A 21,437-nucleotide genomic window follows, 5' to 3' on the forward strand; every position below is an offset into this window, starting at 1 on the left:
AAAGAATATTAAATATTGCTGCAAAACATGTTATCAGACTTTTGCATAACACGGCAAATCTTCGTGCTTTTTGCAAACGCATTACTGAGAATAAATGTTCTTATTATTATATACTCTTACTGATTTTATATCGTTATCCTTTATGTGTCATAAATCGTACGCTTAAAAAAAAAAATCTTTAAGCTGTGCGCCTATTACGAGTCCAAAAATTAGTCAGACGTCTAAAGCTCGCGCTCGTCAAAGGGTTAATTTGAGAAACGGCGTTATCTCAATATCGCCGGAGCACGCTACTAGAGCTCGTTCTCTCTCGCTCGTGCTTTATCGGTTCATATATCGACTCCTGGCACTAAACATAAAACCCGTGTGGGCCTCGGGTGTCCCGAGGCACACAAGTTCCTTTTAAATAGGTCAATTGTTTTGCCCGGACGAGATTTCTGAGAATTGCGTGGCACGTTCACGCGCGGGCGGATCAGTCGATCGATGGATGGAACGCTCGATCCATTGTCCAGGTTCTCGGAGTGACCGCCACGTCCGATCGTCGTCTCAGAATCCGCGATCGCTCGCTCGGTTTTCCGATAATTTCGGTGCCGCAACTTAAAATGCTTCCCTTCATCAAAGCAAAATTAAATTATGAATATATTAAATTAGTGATCGTATATGTGCGGGCGAGCTACAAGAATTTCGGAAGTTTATGTAAGAAAAAGAATTACGATATTCAAAATCGAATGAAAGTTTCTACAAAAACTTACTGTGCTTGCCGCTTGCCGCTCATCAACAACTATCACTGGAAAAGTAATCGGTACAAAAGATTTGCCGTTTTTCTATCAAATTTTATATTGAATAAGGTTGGAGTAGAAAATTGCGATTATTATTGGAATAATAGAATTTTGTTCTAGACGGAACGAAGAGTATACCGAAATTCGCAGTGAGAATCTTACTCCGATTTTGCTAAAATCTTTTTAACTTTATTTGAGATACGTGACGAACCTTTTGCATCGAACTAATAAAAAGATTACAAATAGTTATTTATTATTTTATAACAGTAATGAGGCTTTTTTGACCATAACTGGCAATCTTTATTAATAAGTCTCACGACGTTATTAATTTTTTTTTCTCTTTAATCCATGAACTCACGTAGTTATTTGTAGCTTAAACAAATTCCGTTCTATTTCTTTATAGTCTTTAGATCTAGGAAAGTCTTTGTTAGAACATTATACTTTTGAAAAGGACTCGAATTAGAGTCGAAACGTCGTGAGACTTATTAATAAAAATTATCAGTTATAGTAAAAAAAAAGCCTCATTACTGTGTTATTTATCCACTGGCAAAGAAAATTTCCTCATTGTTTTATTATTTTATTTTAATAGTTATTTGCCACTTATCATAAGGGCCACAACCCATGGTCGAAACGTCGTGACAAGTTAACATTTAATAAAGGTGGCCAGTCAGGTCAAAATAAATAACTATTTGTTAATTATTAGTGGCGAAACAAAATATTAACTTCTGTCTAATAAAAAGATTTCGCGTCTAATATATATACGCACCAGATATACATACAGATGTGGGAAAGTGGAATTTCTCATATATTGTTTGTTTCAGTGAGCGGTTTCGTGTCTGAGCTGCAGAGCGGCTGCATCGGCGGCAACGCGAAGGACCTCGACTCGTCGTCGGTGCCGGGCAGCCTGGGCCGTGGTTTAACGCACCACGTCTCCCTGAGCCACCACCACCACCACCACCATCATCATCCCCATCACAGTCTGCACAGCCCCAGCTCGGTGGTCTCCATGCACACCACCACCACCGCCGCCGCCGGCTCGACGCACCATCACCTGGACGACAAGGGCTCGTCGCCCGTCGGTGCCCTTCACAGCACGACCAATAGCAATCCCTCCACGCCGTCCGCACCCTCCACGCCCACCGCGGCCACCACCGACAGTACCGCGACCACCGTCGCGACCGGCACCAACAACGGCGCCAACGGCGCTTCCACCGCCACGAACAGCAAACCGCCCTACAGCTACGTCGCCCTGATCGCCATGGCGATACAGCACAGCCCGGCGAAGAGGGCGACTCTCAGCGAGATCTACGCCTACATCACCTCCAAGTTCCCGTATTTCGAGAAGAACAAGAAGGGATGGCAGAATTCGATCAGGCATAACTTGTCGCTGAACGAGTGCTTCGTCAAGGTGCCCCGAGAGGGTGGCGGCGAGAGGAAAGGCAATTTCTGGACGCTCGGTAAATTAATGCCATTTTTCATTATCGCACGTTTTACCATCAGCTTTATTCGTCTCCATTGCGAAAGTGGCCGAATTATGAAGGATTATTGGAAATTGTTAATTTTCTAGTTTTTGACTTTGCCATCGCGGTTTTCAATTCCCGAATTTTCTTTCTATTTGTTTCTACCAACGAATTTTTCTTATAAACCAAAGAGCTGAAGTTATAGAGATATAAATTGATTCACAATGTATTTCAAAGAAAATATCTTTAATTCCTTTTAAGAGTTACACTGTCTATCTAAACAATTAGATGATTATACATTTTTATGGCAAGTAAGGCAAGTTGTTTGCGTCCTAGTGGGTATTCGTTGTAAAACGTGTTTTCTGCGTAATCGTAGATCCGCAGTACGAAGATATGTTCGAGAACGGCAATTACCGAAGGCGGAGACGAATGAAGCGTCCCTACAGAAACGCTCCGTACCACAAACCGCTCTTCGGCGATCCGTTCTCGGCGACCCACGTACATCTGGGACCCAGGAACATTTTCGGCCATTCACCCCCTTCGTACGCCCCCACCTCTTATACGCGATACGATACGAGGTATTCAATATTTTCCAGAATATCATGAAATAATTATCACATACTCTCTAAATCTGAATCAGTGACCATTCACTGATTCAGATTTAGAGAGTACGCTATGCGAATTCAGTTCACGACTGAAGACCTTAGAGCGAGAAAAGACTCCCGTTCGACAACACCTAAATCTTAATTAATTAAAAATGTGTGTGTGTATCTTAATTGTAATAATATATTCCCCCTCGAATTAGTACTAAACTTATTTTCATTGTAGCGCATGGAGTCTCCAACAGTCGCAACTCTCATATAGCCATTGCCAGTCGGTGAGTTCTCATGCTAAAGATCGTTATGTGTCCATTATATTAACATTCTTTTATAGATTTTATTTATATCGTGAGAATCTTTACAACGGAAGGATACTTCGAGCAATACTTTTCTTTAATTTATTATAATGAAGAATAACGCCTAAATCATCTATATTTACCAAACTTTTCTTTAATTTTTGCTTTAGATTCATGTCTCGTGAAAGTATTAGCGTTGAATTACAGTAATTTAATTTAGTTTCTCATAAGCGACACGTGCGAATACCCAAATAGTTTATTATAATTCGGCCGAGTCATTGGAGGTCTCTTTGATCACAGCTGCAGCCGCAATTGCAGCCGATGCAGTCGATGCAAATCCCGGCTATGAACGGCTACAGTCAATTGGGTAGTTCGTTAAGTGAGTCACTATTCTCGCACTTTGCACCCTCTTTTGTCGAGCGGGGTAACGCTGAACGACCAGACAAAGCGTTTCAAGGCAATTACCTGGATGTTCCAGGTGGAACGGCCGGATCGCCCGGCTCCATGGGCGGCGGCACGTTCGGCAGCAGTTTCGCCGCGTGCAGCAGGAGGCACGAATCCGCGATGGCCACGGATACGATGCCCGGGAGATGCTACTGGCCCGAAAGTGAGCGCTATTTTAATCAAAATTTAAAACCCTAACGTTTCCTAACGCGATTTCAAACAAATTGTCCATTTTTTTTGTATAATTTCATTTTGTATAACGCGTTCGCAGAATACACATATTGAACTTGAGCGTCGGATGACGTTATGTGAGAGACGCATGACAATTTAATCCTAGCTCGTCACATGCAGTGGACCGCTGAATGTTTTTCGCGATTTTCTAGTTGCAATCTTTTTCTTATAAAATCATTTTCTTGACCTGATATTATCGTATACATGTTATTCAGACTCTGTACTTTCAATTCCTACATTGCAAGCTTAAAAATATTAATTAGAATGAAAATAATAATGCGACAAAGTCGAGCGGAACGTGGCGAATTAAGAACTCAAAGATAAGTGTGGCTAGCTAGGGCTAATATACATCGAGATTTTAGGCCTGTTCGTTTTAGTTGAACTTCTTGGTTCATCTTTTCTCTTTTTCTCCCCAACGTAAAAAGCAAAAGTGAAAAGATGAACCGTACGAAGAAATCAAGCTAAAACGAACAGGCCTTTTTTTCACGCGGGCGGGCGGTCGTAAATACCGCGACATATAACGCGACTCTCTTTAACGGTCTCATTGGAATCGTCTGACGATTGTCGCAGTGGTAAACGTGAAGGAGGAGCCCGGGACCAACGCCGTGTCGACCAGCGTCGGCGTCGGCGTCGGCGTCGGCGGCGTCGGCGTCCCGTCCGGCATGATGGGCTCCGCGACGTCGTCGGGCGTCTCCACGACCGGATTCGCGCCGATGGAGTTCCAGACGCGTTCCAAGTGCTTTATGTGAACGCGTGAGGGACCGACCGACGCCGTCAAACAGCAGCAGCGCTACGTGCCACGTGACGAAGCGACGGCGCGACGTCGCGAGGATCGAGGGACGATCCTACGTGATCTGTCGCGCGGCGCGTTAGATCGCGACGAGATGGATTCGCTATTCGACGAACGGTGAGCGATGCATGCGCGACCCCGCGGAAACGCATCTCTCGACGATAATGCGGTATAATGCGGATTATATTCAACAAATATTATCGAGTAATGTCTGAAGATAATCGATTTAGCGATGTTTTTGGAGGGGCGGGGAAGTACAACGTAAACGTTTGTGAAACTTGTGTAATTGCTATCGTTGTGTTAATTCGATGTTAAAGGTATATATATGTTATACCTCGTGCTGCATCTTTATTGCTGCGTTAGATGCGCTCGTTCACGCTCGTTAAATACGTAAGCGACACGCAATACGTACGAAGGTAATCCGCGCTTATCGTGCAAAATATTACGAGACACCTATGATGAGATACCTATGATGATTTCTCTCGGCGATCCCTCTGAATCTTTTTCGCGAGAGCGACATCGACAGCTGCGATCGCGCCCTGTCGCGGTCCCGATCGGTCGCAGATCGCCGCGTGAAACGAGAACGACACGCAGGGTGATCGTGAAAGATATAATCGTGAAAATTTCTCGGTTTTACCCTCGTTTTTTCGACGATGTAACACGTTTGAAAATACCCCTATCTTCGCGCATTGTTTTCGACTGCTTGACAGTATTTAATATATCTTGACGAGAGAGGCGAGATTGTTCACTATGAGGAGATTGTTCACTAAAGGGAGTTTGTTCACTATGGAAATGAAAAAATGAGATATCGTTTCCATCGCGATAGAACAGAAAACGCGTTTCTTTCCGTATTCTCGTCTTTCTTCGCCGCTCCCTGTTGTATACGCGCGCCGCTCAAATGTAACACGCGTGTGATATATATCGCGCCCAAGAGGACATCCGGCGGTATTATCATCGCTCGTGAAACTCTATCGAGTCCGATCACTCTGATCTCGGTCGTGTCGCAGAAAATTTTACGGGACACCTCACGTGACTGTTCGCGCGAGATACTCTTGTGATCCGTAGTTACGTAGTAACTCCGTATCCGTAGTAACATTCTGGATTAATTAACACAAGTCTGCATGATTTTGTGGTCGGGAAGAGGAAAGTAGGTTCCTATAGTTTTTTGTGCGCCGAATCCGAATTTGCAAGCAAAGATGTCCTATCGTCAGGTTTACGAGAAAAATGAGGTTAAAGCCCTTAAAAACACGTTTTAATTACAAACTTTTTTTTGGACCTCTGCAAAACCATTGCAAATAGTTAAAATTTCAAAAGTAGATTTAATACATGAGATTGGAGATGTTTTTTAACCCGAGAGAGAGAGAGAGAGAGAGAGAGAGAGAGAGAGAGAGAACGGACGCTTTATTTATTTTTTTAAATAAACAGTCACTTGTGGATATTTTTGTATCCCAATTAAAAGTCATTGTTATTAATTACATATTGCATATTTTTGATTGTTTTATAATTTATCAGTATTTGAGAACAATATGTATATAGATTTAATAAACATTTTCCGAAAAAAGTAAGGCGAAACAAAAATATTTTAAAAACGAAAAAACCACATTAATTAAAATTACAGTGACGTGAATTTTATTTTTTCGTCACTAGAGTGTTTAAATAGCCCCAGGTGCCCGTTCTCGGGTTAAGCAAAAATTGTTTTTAATATAATTGTTTAATAAAACAAGTTTTTTTTTAATTTTGTATTAAAAAAACATCTTCAATCCTATGTATTAAATCTATTAAAAGTGCTGTAATGCAATAGTTAATTTACTGTTTTGCAGAGGACCAGAATAGGGCAATCGTCGTACTTTATTATAGCTAATCTTGAAAAATAGTCAAAAATGCGTTTTTGGGAGGTTTTAACTCCATTTTTCTCCTAATGTGCTCCTAATGTGATCATTTTTGCTTGCGGATTCGGATTCAGCGTAAAAAAAAGCTATAAAAAATAATACTTTTTTTTCCAGAAAAAACATAAAATTTTGTAGACCTGTGTGATTCTAACAGAAGAAAAAAAACGTATTCCAGATACGAGAGTTATGACCGACGGTGCGCGCAAAATTTTTACGTGTTTAAGCGCGCTTTTCGCGTTTCTTTGCGCTGCGCTGGAACGATCGAACGATATTTCTATTGCGGTATGAACGTTTGCGGAAGCGGTAGCTCTTAGTTAGTACGAACCCATGGTAATAAGAAGAGTGATTCAGAGTAGAGAAAAGCCGTCTTGTTGTGGAGATATATAGAAATATATAGAATTTAATAGAGCTATACATATATGTTTAATCGTACAAATGTACGTTTTATGTGAACCATGCAGATTAGAACGAAATTGTTTCTGCGATGATTACGATGTAAATATAAAATTAGCGTAGACATAGTAACGACTTTAAGAAAACTTATACGAATCAATATGCGCGTATCAATCTTATATGTATAAACCACTAAAATTGGCTTCTATTAAATGTAACGCTCCGTGTTAAAGTTATTTACACACCGAGATCGTGTATGAGCACTTTGTGGCAGCTGCGGTATAGTGGTGAAAATCCACGTGTAAAGAAAGAGTGTAACAGCGACTATACATGAAAATAAATCTTAATTATTTATCATCGAAAAGTACAATTCTCTTTCAGGAAGTCACTTTTTGCTCGAGAGAGTTTTGTTATTAAACCATTTCGATTTAGATATTTTAATTTACAATTACGGGAATCTAATCCGAGAACGTATAAAAATGTCGAGCTCCACTTTCAACACGTTATAAAAATTATTATTAAAATATGCAATTGCACGCGTGACATTTGCCTAATATGACGCGTCGCGTTATTATGTAAACGTCATACTAACAATAAATATTATGTAATACACCAAATAAATATCATTCCAATTTACACAACGCGACGCGTTATTAGATAAATGTCATATTCAATATTATACATGTTTAAAACGTTGTATTTTAAATATTTCTAACTCCGTTAACGAGGGGCTTTGCCTGCTTTTATTCAACATTTTAATATATCGCGGGACAGAAATAACCGATCCGCAAGGAAGAAACTTGGAAAAATCCGGTTGCCCGAGAATAGTTTCTACGCGGTTTCGCGCTACTGCATCCTAGCGCAGGGGTCTCCCGCACAGGACGCCTGGAGGAGAATAGCGTGCACCGGGGGGAGGAGAGGAAGAGGGCGAGCGAACTGGACCAATGGCCGGCGCGAATGTTTTGCGAGTAACGATGTTTTGCAAAACAAGCCGTGCGCCGTCGGCCGTGGGCTGTAAAATCTGGAACGCTACGGAGCGCGGACCGCGTCGTCCGCGTCAACACCGCGCGTACATCGGACGCGGAAATAGCACGTGCATATCTTTTGCTTTCCGGCCTGGGAACCCGCGCGAGGGAGCACGTCGATGACGCCGTTATGGCATATTTCTCCTGGGGACCGCAAATAAATTTCGCCGGATATATATACGATTGCGAGAGGCGAGTCTTCGACGTCGAAGAATATGGCACGCATTTCTTTCGTATACGAAGATGAAGCGAACGTGGAATGTAGATCGCTCTGAGATCTCGGACGGAGAAAGAATTAAGCAATCCCATTTGAACAATGCGCGATCGGTCAATTCTTTTTCCGTCCGAGATATCCGATTTCTATAGCATCGTGGACACGAGGCTTTAGACGTAATGTATATTCATATATATATCCTTTTCCGGCAAAATGAAGTTCTATTTTAAAAGTGAGAGCTCGTTTATTTGGAAAGGTATGGATTATATACTGTTGTTTACGTTTTTATATCTACGTTTGCTAACTTGCTCGCACTCCTTTTTAGGCCAGTCTTGCTCGTACAATATGTGTACGAAGAAAGATAATAAAGTTGGAATTTTTCTGGAAACGCGCAATGAGATTCTTATTTATTGCACCTAACCACATTTCTCGATGCCTATACTAATACTTCCCTGATCGTCGTAGGACTTCCTGGAATCGCGATTCTCGGAATATCAATGAGCGCCAGTTCTTTGCTGATTAGATTCTTTTTAATAACTTGATATTTTTTTCAAGTTCGTACCCGTTATCCGATTTAGGAGAGAGAATCGAAATTCGAGGAGGCATCATTTCATCCTTCTTCGAACTCCCGTATAAATCCCTCGAATTTCCTTTGTCTCTCAGAAACGAATGCTTTACATGACGCAGTTTGACACGCTCAACGTAAACATCAGATCCATTTTATCCAAACAGACACGATAGCGGACTCGGCTAGCCACGCATTATGTACTACAGAGCGCGATACTAAAACGTATAATAAAAAGTTCAATTATCACACGAGTCAGCTATGTTGCGCGTGCACGTGCGTTTTGATGTTCCAACATCCCAACAGCTTGGTTAAACTTAATTAATAATTAGTAATTTAATTAATAATTTTGTAAAATTAATCAATCAAAGATTCGATGAAGCACTATACTCTCAATTAAATTGTTAAGCTTATTTATTTTATGTTATTAAATATTTATATTATATTATAACTTATTATTTTATATTACATTGCTAAGTTCTATGACGGAAGTTCGCGATTCATCGTCTTATCACCGAAAAGATTTTGAGAATCCGGAGATAAGCCGTATCCGGATCCGAACAACGAGCGGGAGAAAGAACGTTCGTTGAATGACGCGCAGCAGCTGTACGCAACTTTGATTCACGTTTCGTGCTCGTAAAATGCGTATGGGGAAATCAATCCTGTTTATTACTGATGAGTATTTAAACAATCTTTACTCAAAAGTTGCTCGAAGTAATCTTAATTGGTTATTTGACAAATCAAACGTTTAGTTTAGTGAAATTATTCCGTATCTACGAAGAACTCTACATTTGTTTCAACATTGTTACGATTCGTTGTTTACGTCAGAATTCAGGATGAAATTTTATTCATGGTTTTACGTGTCGCGTAATTTAAAAACATTAGAAGAATCAGATAAAGTATATACATTAGAATTAGAATATACACACGTCATATCAAATTAAAATTATATATAAGATTTCGATTTTAAAATCTCACGGGAATTAGAGATAGTCCAAAAGCGAGCTTTAATTATTTAAAAAAAGAAAGAAAATCGAAGAAAATTTGGGAACAATGTTCTCTGTGTAGAAACCCTCATTTCGAGGATCACATCTTTATTTGTCGCGAATGTGAACGTTTCTTGCGATCTCTCGGGCGTGCTTTTATTACCCGGATGAATTCGCGCGGTTCGGTCCGGAACGAACGGACGTAAGGAAAGGGAGTACGCGACGACCTCGCGTGCCAGAGGCGCTCGGGGGAGGAACCAGGAGGAACGCACGGGATTCACACGCACGTGCGTCGTGCATGCGTGGCGATGCGTGTAAGTTGGAGGGCGGCGGTGACATCGTGACATATAGCGACGGCGGAGGACGCGATCGTTTAGGCGACTATTAGCAGCTTCACGGGACGCTGCCTGTGCGTGCATCGTGTATAGCTCCTGTGTATACTCTCTTCTGAGCTGAAAAAGAAGTATTTTTCGCGTTTTAGTCAATTTTAAGGCCATTGCACGTAACAATGTTTTAGTTGTAATCGTAATCTCGCGCTTGAAGAATAATCGACTGTGATTGGTCTATTTTCTTACGGCTTTTATGATTAAAACTAAAACTTTATTGTTACGTGCCTTTACGGTCAATCGCGAGCCGAAATGATGCGCGAAACTTGTTGCGTTCGTAAGTATGTTATAGGAAATAAAAGATAAACGAAAGGAATCTTTTTTTTTTATTGAGTGAGTAAAATTAATCGGTGAAAGATAATTAATTATAACTGATAATTTCGCAGAATATAGATTAAGTGTTGAATTCCTCTTAATTAAGAAATTATCTTTAAAAAAAAACTTATTCGTTTATCTATATATACTCTGTTTGGGTATTCATATTCGAACGTAATCGTGTTAAATAAATAAATAAAACCTAGCGTTAAACGAACGACAAATAGCAAGAATTCATTTTATTACCTTCAAGTTATTATTTTTCTTTTTTCTTATTATTTTATTTAGGACCGACAAATCAGGAAATCAGTTTTGCTGGACGTGCGTGGCTGCATTTCTCTCGGGACAATTACATGCCGAAGAAAAACCGAAGTAATATCCTATTTTCCGGCAGAAAAAGATCGAACGATAAAAAATCTATTTTCGATACACGCGTGGATTTTTCTCGCTTCGTCCTAATTCGATTATAGCAACAGAAGTTTAGACACTACTGGCACCGTTAATGCACCGGGTGAGCACAGTCGTTAAAAGTGGATTTAATTGAGCGTCGCGCGGAAAAAAGAAAATCGGTCAAACGAGCCGCGAGTGTGTCGGGTATCGCCCGACCGATTTATGATGATCCTCCCCGTAGAAAAGCGGGGTCATGAATTCCCCGATGGCTCGACAGAGAGAACTCGAAGAGAACTAGCGTCGAGAAACACGGATTCCTCCGCGTCTCGCCGCCCAAGAGCAAGCTAATTATCCATCAACCACGTTCGTTCCGCGAGTAAAATGTGTTCCTTTAGGATTATGTAAATCGCACAAACAAGTAAAAAAAGGAAGAGAAAATAATCGAAGTGAAATAAATTAAAACAATCGTTGACATAGCGGACTATCGGACGGCGCGTTACGCTCGCTGTTGTGTCGCGCGTAGCGATGAAAATAGACCAGCCGTTAGAGATCAAGAGAGATCGGACGCGGAAGCGTCTCGCGACAGGAAAAGGAGATTTATCGATCGCTCTGCTCTTCCCATCCCCTTCTTCCTCCTCTTTCAGGCATCATCTTTCCGGTCAGCGGCTTTTTTTTCTTCCGTGTGCGAGAAGCAGAAACCACGGCGAGAGACGCGTGGCTCTTAAAGCGCGGCGGCGGCGGCGCGGCGTCATGACGCGGACAATTTGTAGCGGAGTGTCAACGCGGCTGTTTCTATTTTCGAGTACGGCCGAGCTATCTTTTTCTTCTTCTGCATCTTCGTGTCCCCCTGTTCCCTCCCTCATACCCCCCCCTCTCTCTCTCTCGCTCGTCGTCTACCTGCTCTTGTTTCTCCGACCTCTCCGTTCGCCCACCGGCCGCGAGCCGCGAGGTCCGCGTGCTGGTAGATGAGCGGATTATCGCGGATCTCCCATCTCGTATCCCGCATCCCGCCTCTCTCTGTCGGTAGCTTACGTTTTCTGCTTCTTTAACGCAAACACGCGGCGAACAGCCGCGTATTTTCGTTCCGCGATTTGTCAGGGGTTGGGGAAAAACGCCCGCTTAAAAAATGAACGCCCGCGCTGAATTGTTCTTGTTCGATAACTCGGTCCATTTTACGGGAAGCGCTGCGTCGCGTACACGAGAAAATTTCGTCGTAAACGCGCGCATTACGTTGAAATGTAGGGGAGCTGCGACGCGTGGACACGGATGCGAAATAAATTAATATGTAGCGTATAATGGAGCTGACAGATCGACTCTGTCCGCGACGCGTTTTGGCATCGGCGAGAGAACAGACGGCCGTGCATCGTGAATGTCGGTCGAAGAAGTTGCAATCGTGCTTCGATTAGTTTGAGATCGCGCGACTTGTTAGCCGGACACGTTTCAAAGATCATAATATCATTTTTCTTGATATAACTACTTTGATATTGGATTATGTATAAACGTGGTTTATGCAACGTGTGTCTCTTTTTATCAGCAACCGGAGAAGATCAATGTTTATTGATATCTAATTGTAAATTATAGATATATGTTATCCCTCTCTAATAATATTAATATTATAAAATTTTATTTTGTCAACAACCTGAGATCTGTTGACATCTAAATTATAGGCGTATCTAATAATATTAATATTAGAAAATTTCATTTTATTTCCTATTTTATATGTACAATATTTAAGAATGTGAACACGCGCGTCCAAGGATCGTAATAAAAATTACAAGCAAAAAAAAAAAAAAAAAAAACAGATCAGCGAGGAGCAATTCTTTCTCATTTCTTCATGTCTTTCGTAGTTATGAGACTTGTTGGTCTCAAATTTTTGTGCATTGTAACAAAGATTATTATTATTCTCGCGAAACGTTTAATTCGTTACAAAATCTCTAAGAAATCCACAAAAAATCGGGATATTGTGGAATGAATAAAAATTATAAATATAACGTTATATAATTATATTTATATTGATAAATATAGATTAATAAACATTTCTGCTCACAATTTCACTAACAGAACCTATAGAATTTTGCTAAATCACTAGTAAAATTGTGTAATTTTTATTTTTAATTGTGTAATTTTATTCATGCCACAATATCACGGTTTTTTGTGGATTTTCTAGAAATTTTGCGAAAAAAAAACTGATCACACGAAATCCCTGCGACAGATATATTCGCACGCAATAATCCACGATATCGTCATGAGCGCGATAATTCGCCCGATCTACTGCGGCTCTTTCTCTCATTGTCGTTCCACCGGTCGGAAACCCGAGTTGCAATGCGCGTGCATGGCGCGCATGCGACAAACCCGGGGAGCTTATTCGTGCGTTTTTGCGATCGGGCGAGCGAGGCTCGAATTCGAGAACGCCGACCTCAGCCGTCGTCGTTCCGCCGAGAATCTGCAACGAGTGCGTTTCAGCGCGTAAAAAAAACGCACCTCCGCGCCGACGGCTGACGCACTCCGATCCGACATCGGCCGGAATGGGAGAATTATCGTTTTGATCGGTGCGCGTTATTGAAACAACGCGTCGCGCATTAAATTCGCGTCCCGTTCTACGTAGAAACGTTCCGGATATCGGCGGAGTAATATCACGCACGCTTGCGTTGGATGTTTACTTTACATTCAGCGACGTCGACATTTTAATTAATTACGACGTTAATATTTTAACATCAATGTTTTAAAATAACTTTATAATTACGCTACATTGATTTTGTATTTTACATATGAGGGGGATGTTGCTTATCGGCAAACATGTAGGTCTATTTGAAACATGCAAATAAGAACGCGCGTGAAGAACAATATTGCGCAGTAAAAAAAAAAAAAAAATAAAATAAAAAAATGCGATACATTAACATCGTGTTTAATCTCTCTATATGAAAAAAAAATTGCGCTATTTCCTCGGTTACTCAGATAAGTTTAACTCTTCGCACCTCCTTTTCCTGTTGGCGTTAATAACGAGTATATTTTGCCTCAACACGCACGCTCGTTCCCTCTTTCGAGAGTGCACGGCCGGGCACGTACGGCTCGTGCTAACTGCGCCTCTTTGTTTTTCCCCCCGGCACCTTGTGACACGTACGAGTGTATCGATTCGACTCCGGCTTTTACGCACGCACTCCCGGCCGGCCCGAAAATTCCGAAGGAAAATGCAACGTGACGAATACGCGCAGCTGATGTCCAAAGTTGGAAATGCACGGCGCTTGTTTCTCGGCAAATTTAGGAGCCCTTTCGCGCGAATGAAAGAGTTCATCGTCCGACATTCGTGACTTCTCGAAACAAATCGGATATTTGTGCTTTATCCATCTAATAAGCTCTAAATTAAAACTCCGCTTGAAATCCGCTTCAAACTAAACGAAAAATAATATCGCGTCACTTATTTGTCTTCAAAATTTAATTTGAAAAAAAAAAAAAAAAAAAAATCCTAAAACTCTTAGACGTATAACTGGACTGATTGGCGTCAAGAAATCATTGCTAATAAATATTTTTTTATCTGCTCATTCTTAAAAATACGCTATACTATGCGTTTCACTAAATAAAAAAATGAAATGCTTTTACTGTTTTGCGTTTAGGAACAAGGAAACGGAAAAACGTTCGCAATAAAACGGAGATAAGTACGAGAAATATAGGAGCACATATTATATACTTCCCGTTATATTAACAATATATTTAACTTTTAATCATTCGCTGGTGCCAACCGGAAAATACGCGCTGCGTTACCTTTGTTAATTCATGCAGTGATACAAACATACTTGCGCACAGAGATAAATTTTATAATCTTAATACTCGAGTCTAAACGACTCTCATCATTTTCTTCTTTTCTTGGGGAATGACTGATAACAGAAGGAGAATGAAAGTACGACGGATGTACGCCATTCAGCTCCTGTTTCAACGGTTAATCTTCTTCGAGGAGATCATCATCGAGATTGACACCCTGGAACAGAAAATAATTCAGTTATTTTACAAACGTTCCCCAATACTCAAGCAAACTGCTACGGGATATGTATAATCATTGCGTTTACAAAATAATTAAAAAATAATTTAGATTTTACATTCTCTCTCTCCCTCTCTTTCCCTTAAAATCATAAAAGCGAGAAATATCGAAACGCAGGTATTCCTAAATGCACCATCGAGTGAATGGAAAAAAGGAAGCAGAGCGTGACAAAACGTAGTAATGGTCGGAACCTTATAGTAGGAGGGGTACGGTTCGACTCGGGAGTCGTGTGTTATGGCAACAAGTCTGTAAACAAAATGCGGCGTGACTGCCTCGCAGCAAACAAGCCCCCGAGGCCTTTCGCAAAAGCTCGCAGAGAAAAAGAGAAAGAGAGTGCGTACCACTGTTCTCCCTGCGCTCGTATCAGTTACACCGGGACCGGGCTTAATGATCTGTCGCCGATTTTCGCATTGGACATGTATGCACACAGATACAGATACATTTCGATATAGATGAGGCTTGTATAAATCCAAATATGTATATAAATTCTTCTCGGGAGAGTGTGAGTTAATTTGCAAAAAATATATGCATTAATTTCACAGCGTCGTTAATACGAGATCATCTAAATAATAGACTGGAATGTTTTGCTATCATGTTCATTTTCATTATTTGAACCACGATTTATTGCTTTTTAGCGACGCATTAATCGCGTTACACGTATATTTGCTCCATGATACATAATACATATATTGGAGTTATGTAAATAAGACGTGCATTTCGGTGTATTCTGCACGTGCATGAGATTTATACATGTATATGGTATGTAGGTACGTCATGCAGCCCCTTTCTTGACGTGTTTTCGTAATGCTATACCCGTCTAAAGTTACGTCCATATTTAAGAGTATTAAACCGTCGCCTAATTGTACGCCCTCCAACTCTTATTTGTTCGCGCCTTTCTCGCTTTTGGCTTATCTTCAACAATCTTACGATTGCGAGGTTTGATGCTTATATTACAAGTTTTGTACATAGATTATCGGTTTAAGGTAAAACGATCATTTTTAATTGTAAAACGTTCAAAATGCTTCTAATTGTAAAATGTATTAATGTCCTTCGAAACGAACGGAACAAGAAGAAACGAGACATATTTAAAGAACGGAGGCAGAGTTAAAATTTTCCGAATTTTCGTATACTTGTGTGCGCGCTTGCATACGCGTCAAGAACTATTTTAAAAATATTACAAATAATATTTTTAAAAACAAACACACTCACTGTAGTATCGATATTATCGTCGATCTCCAGATCAATGTCTAGATCGTCGTCGTCCATCGTGAGAGGCCTGGCACTACTCGCGAGCTTCGTCGTTGCTTTCTCAGGTACTTCTGGCTTCACGGTGGACGTGGTTGCTTTACTTAGGAAGTCCTTTATTCCCGATATTGAAAGATCTTGTAATCTGTCGACCATCGCTTCAGTCGGCTTCTCCTCGAGCTCGGAGATGCTGTGAATGCCCTGATATTGAAATGCGCCCGACTGCTCGGCGGCCAACATCTCCTCCAACGGATTCCGCTCGACATTAGACTATAAATTAATACAACATGTTTAGTCATACAATTTCTTTGTAACGCATCTATACGTAATAATAATACGTATACGCAAATATATATATATATATATATATATATATATATATATATTCTTTAAAATATTTTATGTGATTATTAATTATCTTTGTTTCGTAATGACACGGCGGATAGCTTTGTCGGCGAAACGCAAGATTTATCGGCAAGCGGGAGATCGATTTTATATAGTTCTCTCGAGCTGTAACTACGCGATAACAAAGATGCGGGGACGCAAGATTTTTTTTTATTATCAGTAACGAGCGTGACCCGATTTTATCACGTGATTATGAGTACACCTCTATAAAAATATTATTCAACTCCTTCACGGCGCTTTTTTTGTTATTATACCCGTCGCTCGAGATTGAGACGAGTACCAGATTGGTCTCAGCGAGACGATTTGCGTCGTATTAACGATCACAGTTTATTGTTTTTCGATCAATCGGCTTAACGCGCTACTAATCGCGTATCTCGACATTTCATTTCGAGATCCATTTCGATAACTGAGATTCTAATATTTGATTCTTATCAACGATACGTTAATATCGTTAGTATTTATAAATAATACGATCGTACCGTAACGGTAGGAAATGCAGAAGCTGGAATCTTTCTCTTGCTTTCTTCCCGCAAGAATTTTTCCACCTTCAGGGCTTCTCTGTATCCGGGGAAAAGATTCTCGTACTGCTCGGGATCCGCCAAACTCTGTCCGGCTTTCTCGCTCACCGCCGACAGTTTCTCCTTCCACAATTTGATGATAGAGGAGATTTTACTGGGCGCGTACGTCCTGGCGAAGAACGCGGCCTCGGGAATTCTGTCCGTCTTGATTAGAATGTCAAGACACTTGTCCACGTCGCCCAATATGAAGTTCGACAAGAAGGAAATATTGTTCTTTCCCGTTTCGTCCGCTACCGCCCCAAGCTTCTGTATCATATCCGCGTTTCCCGTGCTGGTAGCTAGCAACAATAGGCCACCAAAGTCTTGCGCTTGGTGCAGGCATTCTTGCGCCAAACAGAGTTTTCCCTTTTGCGTGGCGAGGGACGCTAATTGCCGCCATTTCTGCTGGCTGTTCGCTTCCTTGGCGAGAGTGTGCGCGGTTGCGAGATTTCCTAGTGCGAGCGCTAGCTCGAATCTGTGCTCGGGATCCGTCGATACCGCTAGAGCTTGTTCTTTGAAACCCTGTAAGATGGAGACAAAGATAAAAACAGTTTTCAATAAATCATAATTAATGCAACAATATACATATATCGCACTAAATTACACACCTGTTTTTCTAAGAAGTGAGCCACTCGCGTTCGATGTTCCTTCGGGACCGTCGGCAATACTCTATTGGCAGTTTCAAAATCTTTTCGCATAACCGCAGTCTGATATTCTAGCACTGATAGGAGCAAGGCGTACGATACGACAGACAGTTCCTTATCGCAAAGGTATAATCTATTGTCTCTCGGTACATATCCCAGCAGATACATCGGTCTGTCCAGATGAGAGACAGTGACCACTTCGCCGCCGACGAAGTAATTAACGCGATTGACGCTGTTAGTATAGATGAAACAGTCGCCGACCCATAAGCCGGTTTTCACCACTTCGCTCATCTCCGCTATCATCTAAAAATAATATTTAAAACATTACTTAAAACTGGAAAATAAAAAATATACAAAAGCTTGCTGAAGCAATTAAGCATACAAGCGTACCTCAAATGCATTTTCAATGTCCTCAGCGTTTTCTGTGGCATCACCGACAACATCCGCCTGATATTTCAGTATAAAATATTGATCTGACGTAGCTAATGCCACCAGCGAGGCATTCTCTGCCCAATACACATGCGTAGGTTGTATATCTATGCGACGGATCAACTTTAACGTGTCCCAGTCAAAGAAGGAGAGCCCAGATCCGGACGATACGCCGAGTAAAAACCCACCAAAAATTCCTGCAAGCGACAACGATATATAGGAGTCAAGTCGGCACGAAGAGACGGAGAGATAAAAGATCTGTCGTACCATCCGCTCCGAAATCTGGCTTGAAGCTTTTCTTCTCCTTGAAGTTCTTGAACACCTTCACCGTCGTGTTGCTCTCCCTCACTGCGTATTGGCTCGAGTCCGCCGCCCACACAAATTCCGACGCCTGTCCGAACGCCTTGTTTCTCAGTGCCATTGACGTGTATATAATGTACTCCCCATCGCCGCAGACCACCAGGAATCGACCATTCGGATTGTGCTGTATGGTCTGCGGATATATCTCGCAGGCGCCCATATCTTTGACAGCCAAGGGCAGCCGCTCTCCGTCCTGCGCCTCCTCGCCCAACGCCTTTAAGTTCACCTGCTGGATCTCGCTGTGACGTGCCCACACGATTTTCCCGCCAAGCGAATCCATCGAAACGGCCGGTTCTTCTCGGCCGACTTTTACCATAACGCTACCCTCGTCGTATCCAATGGCAACGTTGTTCGAGCCTCGCATGCACGCTATGGTCCACACTCTCTCGAAACCGTAGTTGAGGGACGACTCCAATCTGTACGTTCCCGCGTGCCATATTCTGACGGTACCGTCCTCCGAGGCCGTGAGAACGATCGGCAATTCCGGATGGAAACACACGGCGGAGATGTTCTGCGTGTGGCCCTCCAGTGTCTGTACGCAGGTCTTATTCTGATAATCCCATATCTTGACGTATCTGTCGTCGGCACCCGATATCAGATACGGCTTGTCGCCACCGTGGTAATAGTCTACGCAATTGACACCCTTCTCGTGACCCTCCAAGGTAAAATTAGCTGTGGGCGAGCCGAGCTGCCACACTTTGACAGTTCTGTCCAGGGACGCGCTGGCAAAAGTGTTGTTGTCCTTCGGATTAAATACGATCTGCATGACGTAGTGCGTGTGACCCTCGAATACTTGCTGGCAGATCCAGGACTTCTCCCAGTTCCACAATTTTATCCACATATCATCTGCATAAGAGAAACATTGATATTGTATAAATTATAGGAATGAGCATAAGCTTGACGGACAAACGGGATCGTCGTCTAACCTACCGCTGCTCGTTAGTATGAACGGCTGTGTCGGATGTACGGCTATACATCTGACGTAATCGCTGTGAGCCTCAAACGAATGAACGCGCTCCAAAGTGTTGTAATTGAACACTCTGATCTGCATGTCGTCGGAGCCGGTGATGACCCAGTTCTTGCGCGGCACAAACTTGGCCGTCCTTACCGGCAGATCGCACACCTCGAACGTCTTCACCAGGGTCTGCGTCTCGTGGTTCCAGATGTTGACGTTGCCCTGATACAGCGAGCACAGCATCCACGGCTCGGTCGGGTGAAGATCCACGCTCTTCACTCTGTCCGACCTGGCCGTCAGCTTCCGCTTGATGTCTAATCTTAGAGGCTAAGGGAAAAGAATCCTTGGATTTAGGGTCTGTTTTTTTTATTGTTGAAGTGCCTGCGCCAGAGTTCAGAGCTTATATCTTCTTTACTCCACGTTGGAGGGACAAAAAAGATAAACTCTGAACTATAGAACTAAACCCATACAATTTGTTGCGCGACGTGATCCATAGTGTGTTTTTTTCTCAATTTGCCGTGCCATCAAGATTGCCATCCTACAGTGGTTTTCATGTCAAACGTTACGTTTGAGGTTCGTGTCAAATTTAATTTTCCTCTCGGGGAATTCGCGCGGGAAATAAACGAGACGCTTATCGCGCGAAGAAACTGGTTACGCTGAGCAAATAAATTTTTCGTCATCCTGAGAAGGGAGCGGTTTTGAGAGATGTTTTGACGTGTCTCGAGAACAAATGTCAACGCGACGAGCGCACGAGTAGCGTTACTCCGAGTATCGTTGCGAGCTGCTGACTCGCCCTCTCCTCGCATTGTCGCATCGTTACCGTTTCTCTACGTACCATCTTGTTGCCGTTGATTATTCGCCGCGTCCACCGCGTACCGCAGGTATCGAAATTATCGCCGTGCTTGTATTAACGGAGCGGACGGAGCCCCATACACGATACTCCTGCCCCTGCCATGAAGTTGAGACGTGGCTTGTGCCACGAGCGAAAATGGCGCCCGCGCACGGCGAATGACGTTACCCATCCAAATTCTGCGCGATATCGTTTGAGCGCGTGATCTCGAACTGTCTGCAATTATATCGACAAAACGTTATTAAAGAATTATTAATTGTATATCTCGTTATAGTATAGAGGGTGAACGTCAAGTTTGCCCTACAAAAAAGTATAATACTTTTGATATTTAGAATAGTTAGATATCATGCGAGTGTGCAAATTGAAAAGAAGACTCGCTCAGTAGATAATATTGCACTCGATGGATAATTGATTATTCTTGTATTGGTAATGCAGATAATTATCTGTTGCAATCATCTGTTGATAACGTAGATATTTATTTGTCGATAATGTAGATTATGCTATACAGCACACCTAAAAAAATAATTAGTATTAGTAAAAAAATCTTCAAACTAAGGCACAAAAGAGCACATATCAGGAATAAGAATAAATGTTAAATATTAGGAATCAGAATTAGAAAAAATGTAATTAAACGTAACAATGGAAAAAAGAATGAAATATAAGAAATAAATATAGATCTACATTAACATAGTCTAACGTTTAATATTTATTACGAGAATATTCCTAATTAGTCCAGTCAAAATATGATTAGACCTAGAAAAAATTGCAACACAAGGTTTTATTACGTCATTGTGTTCAGAAAAATATACTGAACAACAAATTCAAATTCCCCGCCATTTTCCGCTATTCCTAAGTATGTTTTTTTAATAACAATTTATAAACAAATTCGTTTTTCTCCACAAATACGATAAATTTTTGTAGAGATCAAAGTTGTAGAACAGACAAATATCTACAAAAAATGTTCTTATGAGTTTGTCGAAATATCTCATATTATTTGAGATATTTGCAACGGAAGCTATAATGTTTTGAGCTTCCGTTGCGCAAATATCTCAAATAATATGAGATATTTCGACAAACTCATAAGAACATTTTTTGTAGATATTTGTCTGTTCTACAACTTTGATCTCTACAAAAATTTATCGTATTTGTGGAGAAAAACGAATTTGTTTATAAATTATTAATAAAAAAACATACTTAGGA

At 41.5% G+C, this 21,437-nt stretch overlaps 2 protein-coding genes across 5 annotated transcripts in view; one reads left to right on the forward strand and one right to left on the reverse strand.

The window, feature by feature from the left end:
• The window catches only part of LOC143905242 (uncharacterized), a 29,683-nt gene extending 23,852 nt beyond the window's left edge, over positions 1-5,831 (forward strand). For 2 of the 4 annotated variants that reach the window (XM_077420535.1, XM_077420543.1), the window contains exons 4-8: positions 1,598-2,233; positions 2,613-2,814; positions 3,065-3,113; positions 3,432-3,738; positions 4,377-5,831. In XM_077420535.1, the coding sequence (XP_077276661.1) occupies positions 1,598-2,233; positions 2,613-2,814; positions 3,065-3,113; positions 3,432-3,738; positions 4,377-4,555 (1,373 nt within the window). In that variant the 3' untranslated portion in view covers positions 4,556-5,831. The remainder of the gene's footprint in view (positions 1-1,597; positions 2,234-2,612; positions 2,815-3,064; positions 3,114-3,431; positions 3,739-4,376) is intronic. The other 2 variants (XM_077420550.1, XM_077420553.1) reach the window with 2 other exon arrangements.
• Positions 5,832-12,433: 6,602 nt separating this feature from the next.
• Beta'cop (coatomer subunit beta') lies at positions 12,434-20,389 on the reverse strand. Its single transcript, XM_077420566.1, has 8 exons — positions 20,223-20,389; positions 19,363-19,714; positions 18,340-19,278; positions 18,034-18,269; positions 17,608-17,946; positions 16,922-17,521; positions 16,002-16,307; positions 12,434-14,732 (listed from the first exon to the last, which is right to left on the reverse strand). Exons 1-8 carry the CDS (start codon positions 20,223-20,225, stop codon positions 14,694-14,696), a joined length of 2,814 nt encoding a protein of 937 aa, XP_077276692.1. The 5' UTR covers positions 20,226-20,389; the 3' UTR covers positions 12,434-14,693.
• Between the last annotated feature and the right edge of the window lie 1,048 nt (positions 20,390-21,437).

The sequence above is a fragment of the Temnothorax americanus genome, unplaced genomic scaffold (assembly GCF_048541705.1).
Source record: "Temnothorax americanus isolate GAGA-0224 unplaced genomic scaffold, ASM4854170v1 Scaffold11, whole genome shotgun sequence".
NCBI classification, from domain to species: Eukaryota; Metazoa; Arthropoda; class Insecta; order Hymenoptera; family Formicidae; genus Temnothorax; species Temnothorax americanus.

Coding starts and splice junctions, on each gene's coding strand:
- Beta'cop (XM_077420566.1), bottom strand. Junction 17,947..18,033: donor ACATTGAAAATGCATTTGAG/GTACGCTTGTAT, acceptor TATTATTTTTAG/ATGATAGCGGAGATGAGCGA. Junction 16,308..16,921: donor CTGCATTTCCTACCGTTACG/GTACGATCGTAT, acceptor ATTAATTTATAG/TCTAATGTCGAGCGGAATCC.